General features: G+C 42.4%; 2 protein-coding genes across 4 annotated transcripts; one reads left to right on the top strand and one right to left on the bottom strand.

The window, feature by feature from the left end:
* On the top strand, positions 1–1919 carry LOC118219789 (60S ribosomal protein L30-like). Its single transcript, XM_035403203.1, has 5 exons — positions 1–103; positions 208–256; positions 948–1093; positions 1323–1453; positions 1806–1919. Exons 2-5 carry the CDS (start codon positions 236–238, stop codon positions 1856–1858), a joined length of 351 nt encoding a protein of 116 aa, XP_035259094.1. The 5' UTR covers positions 1–103; positions 208–235; the 3' UTR covers positions 1859–1919.
* Positions 1920–3121: 1202 nt separating this feature from the next.
* Positions 3122–22898, bottom strand: LOC118209546 (matrilin-2-like). Of its 3 annotated transcripts, none has more exons than XM_035384946.1 (13): positions 22699–22898; positions 20610–20765; positions 19999–20200; positions 18548–19120; positions 17308–17430; positions 12886–13008; positions 12096–12218; positions 11729–11851; positions 7861–7983; positions 5661–6071; positions 5173–5325; positions 3769–3861; positions 3122–3523 (listed from the first exon to the last, which is right to left on the bottom strand). In XM_035384946.1, exons 3-13 carry the CDS (start codon positions 20132–20134, stop codon positions 3468–3470), a joined length of 2037 nt encoding a protein of 678 aa, XP_035240837.1. In that variant the 5' UTR covers positions 20135–20200; positions 20610–20765; positions 22699–22898; the 3' UTR covers positions 3122–3467. The 3 variants fall into 3 exon arrangements, with proteins under 3 accessions (XP_035240837.1, XP_035240826.1, XP_035240845.1); XM_035384935.1 differs by lacking the exon at positions 22699–22898 and adding an exon at positions 22214–22302 and having other exon boundaries at positions 19999–20166; XM_035384954.1 differs by lacking the exon at positions 20610–20765.
* Positions 22899–23273: the final 375 nt, after the last annotated feature.

Here is a 23273-nt window from a genome sequence, read left to right as displayed (position 1 = left end):
GTAGTACCGCTATGCTTCCTCTCGCGATATTAGTTCGCACAAAGGTAATGCATTCTGGGTAGTACTTCCTTTCTCTCGAGGCCATAGTTTGTGTTAGAAGCTGGTGAGTTATCCTCTGTGTTTTGCGATAAAATATGTCAGAGCTGGTGCCGTTTTTGAGTTGTATGTTTAGAAATGTCGGAGTCTTACCTTGTTTATTTCATTTAGGTTGGTCACAAAGGACCGAACCGCAAACATGGTGGCCGCAAAGAAAACGGTGAGTGCAGAAATGGTAGCTGTGCTGTGCGGACGGTGTGATGAATGGGAAGTAGCTAGCTAGTTGGTTAACATTAGCCAGCTGACGGTATTAACTTCACGTGGAGTTTTTATTGCTGGCATTCCCAGCAGTTTGAATTTTTCACCCAGGAAATTACTGTGTTGTGGATTTCAGTAAACTTGACGGACTTTGCCCAGTGGAATGATGCCTTACGTCTTCTAAGTTAACTGCTAAATACATGAGGTGACATGGGCTATCTAGCACAAGTGCGGGTTACAGCTGGATAGCTGTGATGTTCTCCAAGTCCTGTTACGTATCTAATTTGAAAGGATTCTGGTTAAATGTTTCACCTGCTACATTGTCACGCGTGTCCAGTGTACATGACCGGAACATTATCTGCATTAACGGAAATTACGCAGATAGTTTCCTCAAATGTTTGCTTGGCTAAATAGCTAAGTTGGCTGGCAAAGTTGTGCGAACGCGTTCGTTCCGGCACCTGGAAATCCGCAGTTTTATCATCTGTCAAAGGGCAACTTGTTCTCACCGATGATATGCTGCACTTATAACACAAACTATAGTGTATGTCATAGTTTTATTTACTGTTATATCAATAAATACCGGAAAGAAATTCAACTACGTGTCTCAAGAAAGATGTATGCCCGATACATTTCATGTCCTTTGATTTGCGCAGAAAAAGTCGCTGGAGTCGATCAACTCCCGGCTCCAGCTGGTGATGAAGAGCGGTAAATACGTGCTGGGCTACAAGCAGGCACTGAAGATGATCAGACAGGGCAAAGCCAAGCTGATTATCCTGGCCAATAACTGCCCTAATCTGAGGTAAAGATTTGCTTTTTGATTAGTGCCCATAACTTTCTTTGCTTTGTGAACATTCTTTTATCAAATAACAATGGTGGTGTTGTGACTAACTTCCCACTGGGAAAAACTTTAAAATTAAATGAATACATTAAGAATATAAATCATTTAATTTATTAATTTATAATTAATAATGGCGAATTTGATTGTTGCACGCCTGCTGTCCGTAAATAAAGCATTTCTTTCCTTTCAGGAAATCCGAAGTTGAGTACTACGCTATGCTGGCCAAGACCGGTGTTCACCATTACAGTGGGAATAACATTGAGCTTGGCACAGCCTGTGGTAGATACTACAGAGTGTGCACCCTGGCCATCATTGACCCTGGTGAGTTTCATTAGATTGCGGCTCCTCTCCAATGGGGTTTTATGCACGTGCATTTTCGCGAATAATTCTCGCCTGTTTGATCAGTCCGTGATCGAAGCAGGGCTAGAAGTTCGCTAGATAAAGACACCAGCGCGAGAACTCACAGATCGGACTTGTTTTGCCTCTTCTGTTCTCACACCTGCTTTGCTGGTTACATTGTCACTTGAGTGCTGTACGTTAGGTTGTTGAGTCAAGTTTGTCGGTGCAAAGAATGTCAAGGAATTTTTTTCCGCGACCGAGTGAAAAGGGAATTTAAAATTTTGCTGTTGCGATCGTTTGCCGTGCTGTGTTGACACGGTCTCTTATTCCGCAGGCGATTCCGACATCATCAGAAGCATGCCAGACCAGCAGCAGGGCGAAAAGTGAAGTCTTTCTTTTTCTCCTCCCTCAAGTTGTTATAAATAAATCATTTGAAAAAATGCCTGGGTATTTGTGTGGGACTTCAGTCTTTTTGTGCTAATATGTAGCAAACATGCTTCAAGTCTGAGGAATATAATTTAATTTGGTTTTATGTGGACTGATTTGTTGTAGCAGTGGCAAACGCTTCCCTGTAGGTTTAAGTAATCCCTCTCCAGAAGCAATGACAGGGAGGGCCTTTATGTACTAAGCAGCGGTTCTGCTCAAAAGGTTATATTTGTGTGTTCCCATGGAAATTCTGCTTGCATCTGGAGTCACCACTGTGCCTGTTTCACCCAGATAGGGTGCGCTGCAGCTGCAGTCTGCATTTCTCATACAATTAAATTTAAACTGATATGTTAAAGTGATGCTGACCTCCAGTAAACAAATATGAAGGACAATGTTAATGTTTAGTTTCCCTCTCTTCTGTGGTTTCTTTACAACACACATACACACAAGCTCAGTGTCAAATGCTACGGTCCATCTTGTTCCTGATAACTGGAATTATATGTAATCTATGCAGTATTTTATATTTGGTTTCCTCTGTTGCAAGTAAAGACTTCTGACAGATTATCTGAATTATCTCTTATCTCTTCCATTCACATTTAACATTTTAAATATCGTGAGAATTGAGGGAATGTAGTAGCAAATAAAAGGAAATTAAGTGGGAAGCATTCTCGATCCAAAATACATTTTTCCTGTTGTACTATACTTGGAGTAAAGACATAAGGATATCATCCTGAAACAAGTCTCCTGTTACCTTGATGCTTCTAGCATTCCACAAATTGAAAACTGGAGAACTACTCCCTGGAATAAAGATCAGATTCCTGGAAATGGGAGAAAACATGGAAATTCTGGCCTTTCATCCTTTGTGATATCTCACCGGACTTTCTTGGAGTTACTGTACAGACTAGACAGTGGTAACCAACCCTGTTCCTGGAGATCTACCATCCTGCCGCTATGATTAGATGTGGCTTAGAATATGAATCTATGACGCTTTGAGCAGCTGCATTTTGCATCACAGACTACAGACTATAAACCCCATTCGATCAGGTATTTGCCATGGGTTAATCAGTGTGGAATAGGATACGCTTTATACTGAACAACACTTATCACATATGGGAGCAAAAAATGTTTTGCATATTAAATCATGGGTTATCCTTAAAAGGGGAGAAGACCGCAGATGTAATTACTAAAATTGTTTATTTCACAATTTAAAAATGAAATGTGACACTCTTTTCTTGACAGTATAAAACACAGGTTCTCTAAATGAAGTATAACTATGCATGTTGAGCATGCATAGATGCACAGCACTTTACATACACTTTATACACAGCAACATAAGTAAAGAAAAAAAGGCCTCCCAAATACCAGCAGGTAGCAGAGACATGTCTGTAATGCATAAAACATAAAATATCTCAATGTATATAAATATCTCAATCAGTAAAAAAAATAGCTTAACTTCTGTTTCAGTGCTGGAAACTGAATTTGTTTTAAAGCAGTCCTCGTTCATAAGACAACGTCTTGAATGATTTTTCTTCTGAATTATATCACATATGGAGCGGATATCTCAGAGGAATCAGTTATGTCCCAAGCGGTTCTCCAGCATCTCCAGCCTCTTTGTCACAGCTTCCAGTGTTGAAGGATTAAGGGAATAACGCAAATTGAGATTTCACAAAACGAACGTTTCCACCATGACTGACATCTGATTATGAAACAGGTGGTCTTCAAATAGAGCTACGCTAATCAAAATATGAGAAAAATATTGAGAACAACTGATTGTGCTTCTCAGAGATAAAGACAAACAGCACTGCAATAAGGGGGTGTTTTAACTCCATCTTGTATATACAGTACCTGCTCTCTGAAGCCTTAAAGGATATGTCTCTGGCTCAGCATCCGCAGTTGTTCTGTGGCCTGGCTTTGGAAGCTTACCATATGTTCACATTTGCACAGGTCTTCATTGGAGGGCCTTTCTGTGAGGACACAAAAACATGCCTTTCTGAGATGCTGTCATCGTGGGAAAGGGAGGCGCTAATAAGATAAACCCACAGGTGGTTCTTTTTAAAGGAGGGTATTAATGCATGGCAAACTAATACAGCTTCCAGTAAGACTTTCAAAGGAAACAGCTGGGATCATTCTTCAAAGGAATCATCAGGAAAAATGAAATCTGGAATGAGCTTGACCTCTGGGTGAGTTTATCTATAATTCATGCAAGTCACCAGCAGGGGGCAGAGAAGTATTATTTTTAAATTATTAGCTTATTGAAAATGCAGGGAGCTCAATTCATAAAACGGGTGGAGGTTTTTCTATGCGATTTACTGTCAAAGCTATTGTTTTCACACATACACTGCCTCTGTAGGCATGTAACCTTGTTTTGAACATAATTAGCAAGCACTGGAAATACTGCTGTGGGTTAATTCTAGCCAGTTATGGAATGACATTCTAAATGACAAAGCACTTCACCATACAACTGTATAGACATGGTTTTATGTTCTGAAAAAGAAATGCTTAGCTGCTGGCACAGACCAGGGTATTTCCCTTAAGAATCGTGTGATCCAGTTAGAAAAAAGACATTCTAACTCCATCAGCAACAATGTGCCTATCCTCCGACCACTGGGGATACATCCTATAAAACAGTTACTGAGTTGTGGAGAATTGCACAGCCAAAATCGAATGTTTTGCTACATACAGAAACTGAAAAGAAATGAAAACAGCATAGCTCAAATACACAGAACATATCTGATAAGCATGTTATTCTAGGCAGATGGAAATTGATCTTAATATTCCAGCTAGTACCTAGACAGAATGAAATCCTTATTACAATTTTTAAAATCACGATTAATGTTTTTCTATTATTTAGTAATCTGTGTAATTATGGTTCTTAAACTGGTTTTTACTGTTGGCAGTTCCAAACACATAACCATTGGCAGATTTTCAGTTAAACAGAGTGATTAGTGTTTGATAATCAAAGGTTTAGAAAAGCATCTCTCTAGTCTCTTTTAATCAGCACTCAAGAGGATAATCAGCACGAAGAAACTGTTTCAGAGCATGTAATAGGAACTGCATCACTATTAATAAAGAAAACCACCAAAGTATCTTGTACCGGTTTACACAGCACACACAGTTTGTATGACGTGAAAATGCAGGGCATTTATAATGTAAAACGAGACCATGCACCGTGGTCTTCTGTTTTCAGAATGACCACACCATTCATCTCACGCGCTGGTGTTTTTCTAGCGTCTCCCAGAGCACCTTTGAGACCTCAGCTTTATTTTGGGGAGTACCTTTACAAATCCGTGACTTCAGTTTGTCTGTAATTTGACCCATGAGGCTAAAATCTTCTGCGTAAAACAAGTGCTTGTCGTCTGGTGCTGAAGCGATCTCCCGAAGTTCTTCCTCTATGGCTTTCCCAACGCCAACTGCGTAGACTGTGATGCCTGGGAGTTTAGCAAGACACAATCACAAAGGGCATGTTGCATCGCTACAAAAACTGACTACATTCTTTTTTCAACATGGTTATTATATAGTTCAGGTCTTTCTAAATACTTCACAGTAAACATCAGACTATGGCAATTAATCACGCATTCTTTGGCGTGCTGTTGAATAGTCTCATGTGACATGATCATGTTACAGGATCCGGTGCATCCACTCAATGTGTTTGCTATACAGAAGATTGGGGGTTTTGGGATTTGGTAAATGTTTCATTGTAATATTTAAATACTGCAGCTAATCATGCATGGCGTGAGAATTCTTCGCTAATGTGGTACGTTACCGGACTCCTGCGCTTTGGTGGCCCATTTGGAGACGTCGTCCTGGGACCGTCCGTCGGTGAACACGATGCAGATGCGGCGGGCGTCGGGCCGAGCCCCTTCCTTGGCGGAGAAGCTGAACTCGAACATGTGACGCAGGGCGGAGCCCGTCATGGACCCCCGGCCCATGTACTGCACGCGGGAGACCGCCTCTCTGACGTCCTCCCCGGAGGACAGCTGGCCCAGGGTGAACTCGGCGCGCACCTTGGTGGAGTACTGCAGCAGCCCCACCCTCGTCGCCGCGGGCGACACGTCCAGCGCGTCCACGATGCCGATCACAAACTGCTTCACCAGCTGGAAGTTGGCCGGGCCCAGGCTCTTAGAGCCGTCAATCACGAACACCAAGTCCAGCGCCCCGTCTCTGCACTCCAGCTCTGCAGAGTCACACAGTCAGCAGAGCAGAGCAGAGCAGGCTTTAGACACCTCTACAGAACATGTCAGCAATGTTTCACACTCCTCACCAACATTGCTTTATACCATTATATCATTATATTATATCATTATATATTTAAGACATTTTAGTTATGTATCACTTGTTTAAGCTACAACTGTTATTTTGCATTTATCAGCATGTTTTTTTTTAAAACCATTTGTGTTTTTCTTTTAATTTAAATAGTTTTTGAATGCCCAATCACATTCAGTTCTGGGGAGTGCAGACAAGCACGTGGTCTCATCTGAAGCACGGGCCAGCTCCTCTTTTCTGCTGCAGTCCACCCGCTGAACTGTGCAGTCATTATGTCAGAGGAGTACAAGAGATACACTGGAGGGAGCAGAGACCCTCTTGTGTGATGAGACTGGTCTCCATAAACCCTACTTACTTAAGCCTGATTTATACTTCTGTGTTGAATCTACGCAGAGCCTACACCGTAGCCTACGCAAGTGGCCTACGCCGTTGTGAGCATTTATACTTGTGCACTGGTCTGTCTGCATCGCTCTGCAATACACCGCCAAAACGCTAGTTGGAAATGCGTAGGAGGAAATGCGATGCTACCAAGCAGACCAATCACAGTTGTTGCGGTCTGTGTCGCCACGATGTATAGTTACATTTCTGGGGAGGTGCACTTCAGGCTACGGCATAGGCTACGGCATAGGGAATGTGGCTACGCCGTACCTACACCGTAGATTCAACGCAGAAGTATAAATCAGGCTTTAGGCAGAGCTGTCCCTTAACATGGACACACTCTTAGCAAACAGCATCACTTGCTGAAAACCAGTGTAATGACCTCATCTGCACCTCCCCTGAATATTAATACACAAAACTGAAATCTGCATTTCAACGAGTGAACATACATAAAAGCCATGCAAAACCCTAACTGCTGAGCTGAGGAAGTTACCATGATCATTATCCTTTTTTTCCTATTTAGTGTTTAGCTGAAGTTCAAATATAAGTTCAAATATCGGTTTTGTTTTAATTTGTTTTAAGCTGCATCAGTCCTACGATTTTCTGTATGTTCTGGGTACGATCCCTACATAAATGAGACATAAGTGGGAGGATTCTATCCTCAGCAAGACAAATCCCTCTTATGGTGGATTAATCTCTTATGTAAAGTGCAAGCACGCACTGTACATAAGACAATGTGTACAGTGCGTGCCTCATCTTACTAATAATGGTTAACAAACCCTTCAGACTTATAGGCCTCACAAGTTTCAGATACTACATTTGCAGACTTTGAAAGTGTAATGATTCACAGTGATGACCGTAATATCAATCCTGCGTTGGGTTTGGCTCCAGAAGGTAATGTAGCTTTCCAGGAAAGGGGGGTTTGAGCATCTGTGAGAGTGACTCCCTAAAAGGTCAGATTTCACTTCCGATTACTTTTCTAACTGGAGAAAATGTGCCAAAAAGGGGGATGAAGGTTATTATATTATAAAATCCAATTGTGAAGTGACGTCACTAGCTAAAATGTCTAGGTCATCTGTATTCAGCATCTGCACTGAGTACCTTGGACTTCAGATGATCCACAAATTTGATTTATCAGATGAACACCTCAAGTTGACCTTCAACCCTACATTTTTGGGCAAATGATTTATTCATTCGCTTAGATTTTCCTGACTTCCGAAGTGTATCTTTCAGGGATTTTTAATCCCAGAAGCACTCTAGTATATTTTTGTCTTCTTATTTATTTTTCATTTAAAGTTTTTTCTTTAAAGGGAGGCACCTACTCTTGCAGCTCTTGCGGTCCTCGGCCAGCGTGTATCCCTCCCGGCACTTGCAGATGTAAGAGTCCGGCGTGCTGACACACAGGTGCTCACAGCCGTGGCTGACCGTGCTGCAGACATCGACACCTGAGACCAGCAGGGTCACCACATCGCACTGTTACACAGGTTTAAACAGCACACATTTTCACAAGAGATTTACTATTAAATTACATTACAAGACTCTGGGTACATACATGTGTTTATTAATGGATATTAACATCTATTTAGGGATGGTACGGTTATCAAAACATCAAATAATCTGATTAGGTATTAAGGCCTGAAAAAGACCATATATTTGTTTGTTTTGTCTGTTTGCTATTAATTAACAAATGAATTAACTTTTTGCCAGCTCCACCAGAGTCTTTACCTGATGCATTATTTATTTGCCACCCACCTGGATTAAATATTAGCTGAACTCCAGAGGAGGCAACAAGCCAGTTAAAACATGAAATAATCAAAGAATTCACTTGGGAAACCTATTAGGTGAGAATGACACAAAAATATAGAGCCAATCCCTGATACCCTCCCTGATTACCTGGAACCCAAATATATGTATATTGAAGGCACTCAAACATCTGTAGATTACTCATCACATGGGATCGGTTACACAGCAGCAGTAACACAGATACATTATTGACATGTACAAGCAATATTTATTTCAATATAAACAATAAGGAGCATTTATACTTAGCAAAATTACCTCAGATGACCCAGACTCACTTCCACAATGGGAATCTGAGTAATATGGCATTATCACACTGACAGACACTGAGGGTCAGTTGTGGTCAGGACAGAAATGTCAAATGCTGAATGCCAAATCCACACCAGGACGTCAGACATTAAAATATGAGCGTAGACAGTAATGAGAACAGGCCTCAGGACGTCACATGCTCTCAGGGAGCACAATGGTGATTGGGTGGTGTATTCACATATCATTATCTGAGACACCATTCAAAAGTTGATATACAGACTAGGGCTCCCGACTGGCTCAGTCCATGAAGGGGGTCACCTGAAGCACGGACTGAGCTCCATAGTGTACTCATTGCAGGTTGAAATACAGTTAGTCATAAAAGAACATAGGTCCGCAGCAGGGGGCTCAAACAGGTTCATTGCGTCAGGGGTAGGAAGGGTTTAAGTTGCCCCTGGGTTACTGCTGCAATAGTAACTATCAACACACAAGGCACCAACAGGATACTGGCTGTTGCCAGAGAAACATAAGTGCTACCTCTGCAACATCATTTGCTTGTTACTCACTGGCCTTCTGTTTATCTTTGTAATTTCACTTATGACCTTTCTTAAGTAAACAATCTCTATAGAGGGCAATATTATGCCAGGAGCAGGAGTGTAGCAATATGGTGAGGGAACTGGGCCTGCTTAATTCCCAGGTTGCACAGGGGCATGTCCATTGTGCTCTTAAACAAAGTGTCTGACCTGAATAGCTTCAGCAAATACCCAGTGTATAAATGGATTGTATGTAGAAGAATGTAAGTTATGTAACTCGGGATAAGAGCATCTGATAAATGCCTAAAACTAATTAGTCTACATAATTCATTAATCTGGCAAAATATGGCAAACATTACATACAGTATGTATGTAATGTATGTATGTGTTGCTATGTAAGTACTATCTGAAAAAGTGATGATTGCTGTACCAGTGCCCTGAAATTGCATGTACTGTATGAACTTAATTTACTGCTTACAATATGGGCTCTTTAATGCCATGATTTCTCCCCCAGCACAAACCGTCTATTCCTCTTAATCCAAAGTCAACAAGCTATACTGTGACACACAGCGTGATAGCTCTGTTGCTACAGGGGGTTAATGGTGACCTCAGGCATGTTGACATTATGTAACAAAGAGATACTATACAAGGGTGAGAAACCCTTCAGTGTGGATTAATTTCTCAGGGTGTCGTCAGACTCCTAGAATACGTGACATGTGGTGAAAAACGCTGTCCTCTCTCTGGGTGTTTTTTTGCCGTAGCTGGCAAAGACACCCACGCCCTGCTGCAAATTACATCATCTGCATTGAAAGGTTTGCTACTTTAGAGTTCTGCTTGCAGCTGAAGCCCACTGAAATTAAATAACAGATTTTCAGAAAGACTTCATGCAAAGAAACAATGATAATAGGAATAAACCTATTATATATGACACCTATGTCATTTCAAGTTTTGAAACTATGAGATAAAATAAACCATTGTACCAGACAGTTGTACCAGTTATGGACCCTATGGATGCTACTGTACATTAAGCACCGGTGCGTGGCACAAGTTCTGTGCAATATCACAGAATCAGTGCATTAGTGCTATAATTCTATAAAAAGGTACTTTTGAATCTTGTTCCTCTAACGTTATTGCTTGCCTGTTTACACGGACTAAGGAAGCATGAAGAAAGTGGTCAGCATAATATTGTTGTAGCTTCTGTTTTTTTACATTCAAGGCCAAAAGCATCCAATTACCCTTAATGCCAGCTCAGCATGTGGGCAAAATGAGTTAGATTTTCCCCTGAAACTATCATGGTCTGAACTGTAGTGACGGGCGCAGTAAAGACAGCTCAAGCATTTTCCCTGGACAGAGTGCAATGTGCAAAAATATAAGAAAAAGGAGTTAGTCCTGAGCACTTCCCCCGGTCTCATTTCCTGTATTATACTGAATAGAGAGAGGAGACCACAGACAGGCTGCTGAGATTCCTTCTGAGGCTGGGGTCTGCAGCCCTAGCCCAGGGAAACTGCAGAGTCGGCTGGATTTTAGTGTTACTCAGCGCTTAGGTGATCATATCGATAATGGGAACACTATTAGGACCTGTCAATTATGGGATGACAGAGTGAGTCAGCATGATTCAATTGAACACTTTGTTTTCTCTCAATCCTCACACTCTATCAGCTTCGCCTTCAGTTTGGCTCCCCAATGCAATAAAAGTACGACTGAATACCAACTTATTTGAGATAATAACCTGACACAAAGATTGCCCTAGTTCTTTCAGAAAAAAATTCAGCAAGAAGAATATTTTCCATGTAAATATTTTGAATAAAATATATAATATGCTATAATATACTAAGTCTTTACTTCACTCTAGTGTGTTTCTTTTGCACCTCTGCACCTTGAACTAATGCACTTGTTGTACGTCGCTCTGGATAAGAGCGTCTGCTAAATGCCTGTAATGTAATGTAAAGTAATGTAAGTCAAGCTTTTACTTAGTAGCCCCCAACTGCTATGACTCATACATTACAACAGTATGTGAAAGGGAAATTAAGACCATTGGGGCAGGTCAAAGCTGTTAAATAATCTTGATCTCAGTTCCACTAAACTGTGTCCAAACTGAGATGCAGGCACAGACCAGACAGGGATCAACGAGAGTGATACAGGGTCTATGGCAGCTCTGGCACTCTGTAATCACAGGGCCATGCTGTAATTAAGCAGACCTACACCACCCTATTAACTCTGCACTACTGCTGTACTATGAATAGATCTAAATTTATCAACTCCCAATGCAGAGCAATTTCCGATCACTGCAGAAACCAAATGAACTCAATACACTGGTTAAACAGTAGAAAATCATATCAAAAATAGATTAGAAAAAGCACTGGGATGCCGAAGAGCACTCAAAGTTCGGTTTACACATCTAGAAAGATTTATGTATTTTGCCACTGTTGCTGAAGTTCAGCCATAAAACATCTCTGTAACTGTAACAGTGTTCTGGTCACTCTAAAGTATCTGTGTAATGTAGCTGAAACCAGAATGTTTATTTGTTAGAGTGGCATATGGCACACATTTTTTTGTTTATTTTTAGCATTGAGAAAAAAAGATGGGTTAGAACATGGCAAAGGAAACTTACTTTTGCAGGTCTTGCCATCGGGATTAAGTGTGTAGCCCTTGCGACATCTGCACACAAAGGAGTCTTCTGTGTTGACACACTCGTGTTCACAGCCGTGGGTACCCAGAGCGCACTGGTCAATTTCTGAGGTGAGCAAAGATAGTGACGAGGGAGAAAGACCAGAAAGAAAGAAGTGCAAAACCAAAGAATGCTTGTGTGATAAACAGGGCGGATTAGACTATGAACTAAGTATTGAGTTGCTCTGGAGGGCATGATTGTCAAATCATGTGTAAATGCATCAGGTAATGTCTGAGGCACAAAGATGTCCTGTTATTTTTGCCAGTTAAAGCATCGGGAGCACATGCAAACATGGAAAAAGGAAACTTACTCTTGCAGGTTTTGCCATCAGGGTTGAGTGTATAACCCCTGTGACATCGACACACAAAGGAGTCTCCTGTGTTAACACACTTGTGTTCACAGCCGTGGGTACCCAGAGCGCACTGGTCAATTTCTGCAGGGAGAACGACAGGGCAAAGCTCCATCAGTGTAATGACAAAAAAAGAGTACAAAAATATAAAACATAATAAAAGTTTCTGTCTTTGACCCGAAGCATTAACTTAAATGAAAGCCTGTGATGAAACTGTAAATGAGAATGGTGGTCTCTGAACTGGGGGTGTGGACTAGAGAGGGGCTGAGATAGGTGGTGATATACACATTAAAATTAATTATTCCCCTTACCAGATAATCATAACGAATCTCTGTGCTAATTAGTGCACATGCCATTATTTTGTCATTTTAATTCAAAATAGCTTCATTTCTGTATTTGAGAATATGTCAGGTGATATCGTGAAATAAGGGGGGTTTTCCAGAAAAAGCATTCCTAAGATTTGGTCTTAGGCTCAGAAAGTTTGACCTGCATGCTAGAGGATAATATATCTCTTCAGTGGCTCCCAGGTGTAATGTGCATTGAAGGGTGAATGAAAACAGCATTTAGAATCTAGTAGATTGGATATCTAGGGAGATAGTTATGATAACACTGGAAGGTGAGACTTGCTTTTGATGATTCTAACATTGTGCAGTGTGAATGCATCAGGCAATGTCTGTGGTAGAGATTACCTGTCATTTTTGCCAGTTAAAGGACTGGTAGGCACATGGCAACATGGAAAAAGGAAACTTACTCTTGCAGGTTTTGCCATCAGGGTTGAGCCTGTAGCCCTTATGACATCTACACACAAATGAGTCTCCTGTGTTGACACACTCGTGTTCACAACCATGGGTACCCAGAGCGCACTGGTCAATTCCTGAGATCCGTCAGCCAGTACAGACAGAGAGGAGGGAGCAGAGAGGGACAGGGACGATATTAAAAATTGTACAGTATCTGTCAAAGTTATTGTTCTAATACACAAAACAAAAAATTATATTTGGACATTTGGAAAGCTATCCTTAAATTTTAATTCAGGATTTGTAGCCGAACTTACATTAGAAATTCTCTAGCAAATGTAATCGTGTGAAAGGAATCCCATGTTTATTCAGATTTACTAAGCATGTGTGTGGTACTGCCCTCACAGAGTCCTACTTTAGTGTCCAAGGTGCCTTTAGCACAGCCCTTATGCAGGGTTACATCACTCTGCAGTGATGGAATGTGCGCTGACAATAACAGGGTGATCACATCAGAACTCACAGTAAAAAAGGGTCCCCATTAAACACACGCTAATAGAGGCCATGAAACCTCTCAAGGTTTACGATGGGGAGGACGGATGTTCTTTTGCAGCGCTCTGTGGATCTGCACACAGACCAAATATCAGTAAACCAGACAAATACATGTAACTGTATCCCGTAATGATAACCTGTATTTAGCTACACCTACCATTGATCTCAAACTTGTCATTGAAATGTTAATTCAATACATTGCTAGATAGTGTTATACACTGGGATACATGCCTCATGCCCATACATTATGCACTGCATTTCAGTCATACTGTAAGATCTAGTTCACTTTCTATAAGTATCAAGTCACACATAACTTTGTGTAAAGATGTGTATGACATGCACCATTTGAGAAAAGGGAAGCTGAAATAAATAATGAATATAATAAATATATGAATACATACACCCACACATTAAATTACACAAAAACTTCACAACACTCACCATAGTACATGTACACCAACCTGGCACTATCCTTGTAAATGCATTGAGACTATTTATCCAGTACTGAGAGGGGTTTCTGAGAATATTATTGTCATGCCTATATGGGCCTGCAGTTGAAAACCACACTATTATAAATATTGAAAATAAATCCACTTCTACACAAGAATTTAAATACTTGTATGTACAGCAATATTGAGTTACAAATAGATAAACTAACACATAGAGGAATGGCTTACAAGTGCTCCATCTCAACAATAGTTTATCAGCCAATTGGCTACTAACATGAAACATGAAATTTAATTAAATTCAATGCGTGCATTAAAATGATGCACTATATCTACTACTGACACTATGATAATCACTTATGAAAATGAGGTGAATTTAACAGGTTCAGTTTTATGTATTACTGTGGGAAGTAGCACTGAGGAATGGCATCTCCTACAATAATGTCCGACCTTTAGTTCCCCCTAAAAATGACATTCAGGTTTGTCATGCCTTTTTACATTTATTTCACAGCCTCTTCTCTTCTTGAAACCCTGACTCTCTTGGCTTCACTCCATAATTCATGCATCCACACTGGTCAAGGATAATGGGGAGAAATGGTTATTGCGGTACATTAACTGACACAAATCTTCTCAATGCCAAACAGGTGCCATGTTCCAATGAGAAGTATAGCTTCAGTATCAGGGGGTCATGCCTGCACTTGGTTATGGCTCATTAGCAGTGAAAAGCCTTGCAGTGTGAAGTGAAGATCTATTGCTGCCTCAAAGGGGTGATTGAGAAAAATGAACGTGCTCTACGGTATATTACTGCTGTAAAGCCGGCACGTTTTGCTTGTGCTCGGCAGTGCCACCTAGAGGGACTAAGGGGAAGCAGAAGAAGGGGTGTCTATCAGGTGTGGGTTTCAGGATGACACCCCTTTCCACTGGAGGCCAACTGCCAAGGAAGCAGCACTCCCAGGCTGGATACTTTCCACTGGGTTTCCTTTCAGTGCACAGGGTGTAGATATGCAATGAGCAAGACCACGTAGTGTCCCTTTAAAATGGACACAACCAGCTTTTGTAGGTGAACCTGAGGTTTTTTACACAGGAAGTATACAGGCGATTGCAGAGAAACATGTAGGGAGAGCAGTGGGGCACCCCATAGCCCAGACTGATACAAAATTAGCCCTAGCCATCACCCAGAGAGAAAAGCACACTCGGTGCAACAGATCACAGAGTAGAAAAGAGGAGTTGGCTAGCTGCAGCTGTTTTGGAGGAATAGCATGCTAGTGTTTTGCACAGCCCTCCTGAGTACAAATGTACTTCTAAAAAGAGTACTCTCAGGCACCATTTAGAGACAGCCAGTCAAGCACAGAATGGAGAATGAATCCAAAATTAAAGTTGGATGGAAGCATTAAAGTTTTCACGAGTTTACAAAAACGTTATCCTTGAGGACCTAAAACTTTACAACATTTGGTAAATCTGTTTTGTCAGGCCATCTCATTTTCTTTTATTAAAAGAAGTTGTTCCAGAAATTGTAAAAGCCTAGTGCGTAGGGACTGCCAGAAACTGAGAGCCCACAGGGTGTGAGGCTGCTGTGGGGTCAGCAGAACTCTCTGCACTGGAAGGAGTCTGTGTCAGGACTAGCCTGGCAAACTCATGTCTGCAGGCGCTGAGGACAAAGCCCTTCTTGCACCTGCACATATAGAACTGTGCCATGCTCACATAGCCGTGCTGGCAGCCATGGTTACCCAGGCCACAGTAATCTATCCCTGAAAGCCGACAGAATAAAAAGAGCATGTGCATGTCAGTAAGGACCTGACCTCATTCTCCAGCTGCACATGGTCATGAGGGATGTAGTGCCCAGGAAGGGCCTGGGTACAAGTTCTAAGAGGAACTCACAAGAGATGATACGCTCTGTGGTTAAATCTTTGGACACTTCAGTACAATAGGATAGGTCACCTTGCAGAAGAAGCCTATGGAGAGTTATCATTCAGTTGATTGGCGGAGTGCTAAACCAGAGCAGCTCTTCACATAAAGTGAGGCTCGGTGTTCTCACACCCCGCACCTCGCCCCCTTTGTGTTTACGCAGCCGGGGTGGTAATGGGAAAAGCACACGGCCGTCTGGTAACCTGCTTACCGTGCTCCCCACTTCCGCCAGAAAATCTGGGCCAAACCTGAACGTGGACGGAGAAGTCATAAAAGGACCCTAACGGGATGACCGAAATTCTGTATGGAGAGAGAGTAGGCGCTTGGTGCAGACTGCAATCAGGGGAAATCCATCCCCACTACAGAGGGCGGCTGTGCATTAATCCCTCATTTACCTCCACAGCACCGGGTGAACTGCAGATAGCTCACAGAATCCAGGATTCATGTTCCAGTCCCATCTGTCTCCCAGTATTATGCAATAGGCTCTTTACAATAATTAAGATGCTTATCTGATATTTTTGGCATATGTAGGTCCAAGGAAGACATCCCTCAAGTTCTTGTTTTTGTGAATTGAGCACACCATTGCACGGATACTGTGTCATGCTTGGAGAACATGGAAATTGCATTAAGTGTCACCGTCATGAGCCCGCAGTAATTACATGTTGATACTCCTTTACTTGAATGTGCATTTAGCAGCTGAATTAAGATGCCAACCCAAATGGACTCCAATGACTTGAACTGGGGGCACTGACAGTGAGACAGTGTGTAAGAAAGCCAATAACACTGTTCCAGTGCATGGATGGGCCCCACAGTCTGGTATGGATTCCGGGCCGTGTCAGTCCTATGGCCGGCAGGGCTAGCAACTCCCACTGGTTCAACTGGGCATTCACAAGTCTGCATGTTGAGCTGCCCATGAAGTGTCTTCCTCCTGACTTGCACTGTCATTTTAACATGATTTGAAGAAGGCAGATTCTTTTCTGTGTTCTCTTGAATTGATACCAGGGTCTGCTGCAGTGAGTGATGATATACAATTGGGCATTACAAAGTGGAGAGAAAAACACATAATGGGGCAGTGAAAAAGCAGGAGAAGGTCCGTTGTGGCACACATGTCCTCTGCTGTTGGGTCCAAAACATCCTCCACTGTTGAGTCCAAAAAGTCACCATTGCTGCTGGTTCTACTGTGCAACTTCCATTAGTCCCCCTTCCTGATTTACCTCCCTGACTGCACGTTTTACACAGGGTGCAGACCCCAAGTAAAACAGGCATCAAAAAGGCAGAACATATTTTTAAACTGCTGGGAGGAATACAATGTGGAATATCAGGTGAACTTACAATATCACAATTACAGCTGCTCACTTTACACCACCTTAAGAGTACTGTCACAAGAGCCCACTATTTTTTGGGAGGGGGGATGGTAAAGTCAGCTAGTTTCTGATCTATCCCATCACTGCTTTGGCCTCAGTGTAATTAAATTAAGACCACACAGAAAACCACTTACATGTCCAAAACAAACAGGGTGGTAGAGAGCAGCAGACTCACCGCGGCAGGTCTTCCCGTCTGGGTTGAGGACGTAGCCCTTCCTGCACCTGCACACGTAGGACGTGGGCGTGCTGACACAGATGTGCTCACAGCGGTGGTTGACCACGGAGCACAGGTTGGCACCTTAAGCACACAGGGTTTAAAGGGGTTACAGTCAGCAGTTAACAGGGCCCTAAAAGTGGAGTTGTTACCAGTGTCTCTTTAACCTCTATGGTAATGGGACACTATGGGTGGCAGTCCAGCAACAAGGGCCAGACAATTCATTCTACTGGGTGACTATAAAGTCAGAATGGAAGCTATAAACTACGAGACTTCACAAGACTATTTGTGTCATTGTCATTCAATTCAATCCTTCATGTCTTTCACAACTCTCGACTGAGAGACTTATTTTCTGGCACTTGACCCAGAGTTGGATATTTCCAACAGTGATTCATCAAGGATAAATATGCCGATTCTCCACAATTTAATGCTGTCTGTGCACACAAAATTCTCAGGGCCACAGTGGTTTCCTGAAATAAATAAGAAATATCCACAAATGGCTGTGTGGGCCCTTTTGCCACCAAGATGATAGATTTCAAGGATGTGATTCTACTCTAACTGGCAGACCTCAGACCCAACAACAGTAGATGTTCTCATTTGGTAAGGCGTGTATTTTCTTTTGCTGTCTGTCATCTACACAGGTTAGCTAAGCATTATTCTCACATGACCTCATACATCAATTCAGACCTGTGGACACATGCAGTGTGCTTGTTCAGCACAACATGAGCACAGATTTGTTTGGGGGCCTGAAGAGAAGCTTTCTGACCCCAGAGGTGAATCTTATGAACAGGCAAGGCAGGTGATAGCCTGGGGTCTTGAGCATCGAGGGCCTCCTGAGGGCTGATTTTAGGAGTTTCAGGTAACATGACAACAGTGGAAATCGGTCAGAAGGGGACCAGTGGGATTTTAATCACCCCAGGTCTGTTTTATCTGTTCCAGTGCCCAGTCTGTGCACCAGCTTTATAACTGAACAAACACAAAAAGCAATGTCAGTAGTGACTGTATAATGTGCATAGAGAGCAGATACTGTAGTCTGTGGTAATCTGCCAAGGAAATAGCCTACATGCAATGTCTAATAGACATCAAGAAGACAAGAACCTTTCAAACATGCTACACCAGAAACAAGAGATGTAGTCGACGTGCCTGGAGTTTAGCGTGGTAAGAGGAAAAGAATCTTGCATGCTGGGAACAAGGCCCTCACCTCCGCACAGCTTGGACTGGAAGACAGAGGTGAGAGTCTGGATCTGACTGAAATTGGCCACAAGGTAGACGTGCTCGGAGTGTGGCTCGCTGCCAATGGCCCGCAGTGTGCTCATGTCCACCCGCCCCACGCCGATGGCAAAGATCTGGATCCCGGCCTGCCGGGCCCGAGCCGCCGCCTCCTCCACCGTGTCCTGGGGTCGGCCGTCGGTGACCACCATGGCGATGCGGGGGATGTGCTGGTGCAGGGGCCGGGCGCCCTCGGCCTCGGAGAAGGCCACGTTCATGGTGTACTGGAGCGCCAGCCCCGTCATGGTGCCGCTGGCCAGGTGGACCATGTCCCGCACGGCCCGCTCCATGTCCGCCTTCCTGTGGAAGGTCTTGAGGGAGAACTCGTTCTGCACCACGCTGCCGTACTGGAGCAGGCCCACGCGCATAGCATCCGGCCCCACGTCCAGGAACCTCAAGATGTTGGTGATGAAGGTCTTGACCTTCTCGTAGTCGTGGGGACGCACGCTACGGGAGCTGTCGATGACCAGCACAAAGTCCAGTGGCTTCCCCTTGCATGGACTCTCTGAAAAGACCAACAGATACGGGGCTAATCATTTAGTTGTTTTTGTGAAGCATTCTTTTATTTATTTCAGTAACACCAAGAACATAAACACAACCAGAGTAACTAGACCAACCAAAGAGTACTACAATAAAAATAAAAACAGGAGATACTCAAAAATAAAAACGACACTAAACTAAATACAACAAATAAGCTCAGAAAAAAAGCACACTTCCTCCAATTATTAATTAGCTTGGTACAAGCCAATGGCTGACCTCTCTATAATAGTCAATAATAAAAAAAGATAACTAGGTTGAACTGTAAGTTACATGCTGCACCCGGACCTTCGCCTTGTAAGAAATCCAGCAAGAAATAACGTCTGCTTCCAGCGGCCAGGTGCTGGCGGGTCATAAAAGTAGGTCAGTAGCAGACAACAGGATAAAGCTTCTAAGCGAGAACCCTCAAATATATGTCTAGTGGAACTGGGTGAAAATGCTCATAAATATAGCCAGGAGAACTAGTGTCTAATGTGGTATTGTAGTATTCATTGTTACCCAGAAGTGGGTCTTGAGTATAAATAACTCTCTGCAAATTCTTGAGCCATATACAAATCCCCTGTTCGACAAATGCATACAGGAGGGTTTGTCCAGTTGGTTTGCATATCTCATAAAGTACATAACACACATACAAACAATGTCCCATTGTCCTGTAAATTGTTTGCATGAATTATATGTAACTCTTATCACATTTAAAATATAACAGCTGTTAAAAGAGACCACATGGTACCAAGAGGCAAAACATACATGAAGACAACTTAGTCATTCAGCAACAGAATCAGCAACCCCCCAAAATGTACCACCTCTCTATTGCCCCCTCGGTTTACCACAAACCTCTCTTCTTACCCAGCAGGTTGGTTTGCAGGGCGGTGTCATTCCGCCCCCTGGGTCCTGTCGGTCGTGAGCGGGGTCGGCTTCGTACATCACAGAGCACGGAGCAGCAGCAGAACAGGGAGAACAGGCTGATGGCAAAGGCCCTCATTACCAACGGCAGGCAAAGCTCGGTCAGATGAACTTTCACACGGACAGGCGAGCTCGGCTAGTTGCACTTTCACACAGACAAAACAGGGAGACAGAGTCAGTGAAGAAGGGGTCCAAATACTCATCCACCCCAACAAACCCCACACAGAAAACAACCTGGAATCCAGCAGGACAGGTACGTAGTCCTTAAAGACCCAAACAACATGAGGGTCTGACCCTCAACTGCTGACTGCTCTTTCAAAAATAGGACCACCTCGGCGTGGCCTGTTATAGAATACATCTGATCTGACCTCTCTTTGACCCAGGATGCTTGTCATGCCCATAGAACTGCAGTTAGACCCACTTTGTACATGACCACAATGTCATTCACAATTTTAGATATCTATCAGCACCACTAAGATGAAACTGAGTGCGTGGTGTTGACTGTCAATGATAGAAATTTGTAAAGATTAGAAATGAATATTGATCAAGGATACCTGGAACAACCTGGTTGATTGACGGCTTGTAGTCAGCACGCGGTTCTGTCCGACGTGATAATTGGTATGAATGTGGTAACTGACCCCACAGCACCCCCTCAGGGGTGACGGTGTGTGAGTGCTTGTCTCCCCTGATCTGGGAATGTGATCCTGCAACTACAGAGTTACCAGAATCACTCTCCCGGTGTCACAACATGGTGTCATTTCTGGGGAAGAGAGTGCAGTGAACAGAAAGCAGCTTGTCCCTCCTCTCATATTCTCTCCTCACCATTAAAAGGACATGGTTGCATTCTCAACGAGGCCAGCAGTAAGTCCAGCTGCTGTGTATATTCAGCATAACATATAGGTGTTTACATTTATGCTAAATGCTAGCATGTTTTACTCAGTCTTTTGATTAAAAAAAAACAAAAAAAAAAACAGTATAAATCCATATACTGTACATGCATTATTTCATATATCCTCCTGTCATCGATGGAACTTGTAAAGGCTTGTTTTGAGAAAATTAACATTATATAAAAAATGTTATATAAAAGTTACACCCCACAATTAACTGCCCAGAATATCGATCTCAATCCACAGGAGGAAATTGGACTTTGGAATTTAAAGTCTTTCAAATGTGTGCTGTAATTCCGTTCAGTCATTTAGGCAGTAACTTGCAGAAGAAATCTTGAAAGAACAGGACAGCTGGAAATCTTAGCAACGGACAGCAACCCCAAACGCAGAATGGAGATGTGATTTAAAACCGTACACCCGCGGAAAAAGAGACAACGGACTTTCCCCGACTCATCTTGGAAAAATGATACATTTCAACTCTCAACTGGCCCGCATGGTCCAGCACAACAGATGCGGCTCTGTGCGAGTCATCACTACAACTAGTGTCGTGCGGGTTGGGACAAAACTGACTGTCTGACTCTTTCATAACAGAATAACACCTATGCGCTAAATAGTCACTCAAACTGTGGGTGGCACGTTGACAGTGGGAACGTTTATGGCCACCAGTGACCTGGAACTGCGGAGGTCAAACGCAACTACCCACCCAGGTTTACGGACACATCTGCAACGCACACAATTAAAATGCACATGAATTCACCCGCGAAGAAGTTTTCTCGACTTCGAATTGTTAACAAGCCAACAAAAATGATCTGAAATGTTAGAACTACAGAAACTCCACGTCAGCTACATTGTAAACCTTCTCCGTATGTACCTCAAGTTATTTTAAGGTATGCATTTTAGGGCAAACAAACATCACATTGTGTAACAAAGGGCTGCATCTTGATTCTGAACAAACCATATCTGAGGTCGTAAATGGCCATTATACCCGTATTACGCTATGAGACACGTGTTGGAAACAGCGATGAATGGTTTCTGAATATGATGCTCAAGTAGGATAACTTAAGCTACTGCCAAGAGAGCTGGCCGCTTCATAAACACGGGCAGTGACAGGTGTGTAAATGACCGCATGTTGAAATGTTTTAAGAGAGTGCCTATGCAAGTATACACCAAAGCAAACACAGTCATAACATTTTTTGTATCATTGATACTGCATTTTAAACACAATACTAGCATAAATACAAAATTGATTACATTTAGAATTTAGAATTTACCGGAGAAAAACATGTATCTTTTCAACGGCAGTCTGTCGATAGATTGATATCCAAAATACGTCTTAATAGAATGATCTCTTCAAACACAAGCTCTCCAGCTACACAACGCTTGGAATTTAGTGCTCCAATTTCTCTTCAGAACTGTGCAGCATACTCACTGCCCTGAATTCAGTAACTGTTTTCGCACTTAGTCTCACTGTTACCAAAACACAGTAAGTTTGTAGCCAGAGTCACTTAATTTTGTTATTCATGTCGTCATCTCATGCTCTAACATTTAATTGTTAATTTACGTAGCTGTGCATTAAAAAAAAATTTTTTTTAATTGACAACATAAAAAAAAAATCATTGTACAGCTATGATGTTCAGTTGTGGATGATACTTCATAAATTAGTAGCTAATGAGCTAACTAAGCAAATCATATCAAAAATAGCAACCACACACTTGAACTTGGCACCTAGAAATATATAAAGTTTTCCAGTACTCACCAAATGCCAAATGAAATAAAAAAAGATAATTTATTAATTGTTTGATGCACAGCACAAGACTTTTTCCAGAGTCTCAGAATCCAGCGGTGCAGCCTGAAAGGGATATATTGCTTAGTGGGAAGTGAGTGGTCTTGATGTTCTCTCCAGGCTGCACTAAGGTAATAGTCCAGCTGCAGTTTATGGAAGGGGTTTTTGTGCCAGGGCCACTGTTGAGCGCACAACTTAAATCATCCTGCAAATACCTGTCTTGAAATGAGGACATTATGGGCCACAACAGCTCCCGGCAAGTTAAAAGTTTCCAGCAAGACTACCGGATGTTATTTATGTAAGAGGGAATGAGATAATGAAACTCCATGGCCAAAACTTCCCTTAGTTTTTCTGCTGTCCTCTTTTCAATATTGATTATTTATTCAACTAAGATGATACAGGCCAACACAGAAGTCAGAATTTCTGAATTCCCAATTATTTTGAGAAGTAACAGTGCACATTAAGTTATAACTCAGGAAAAAAAATTTAGAAGAAAAACTTAAATTAAGAATGCTTCCACTCAACTGGTTTGTGAAATGTAGAAAAAT

This window comes from Anguilla anguilla, chromosome 1 (genome assembly GCF_013347855.1).
Source record: "Anguilla anguilla isolate fAngAng1 chromosome 1, fAngAng1.pri, whole genome shotgun sequence".
Taxonomy (NCBI): domain Eukaryota; kingdom Metazoa; phylum Chordata; class Actinopteri; order Anguilliformes; family Anguillidae; genus Anguilla; species Anguilla anguilla.
The sequence above is the reverse complement of the archived record's forward strand: the minus strand, read 5'-3'. Positions and strand labels throughout refer to the sequence as shown.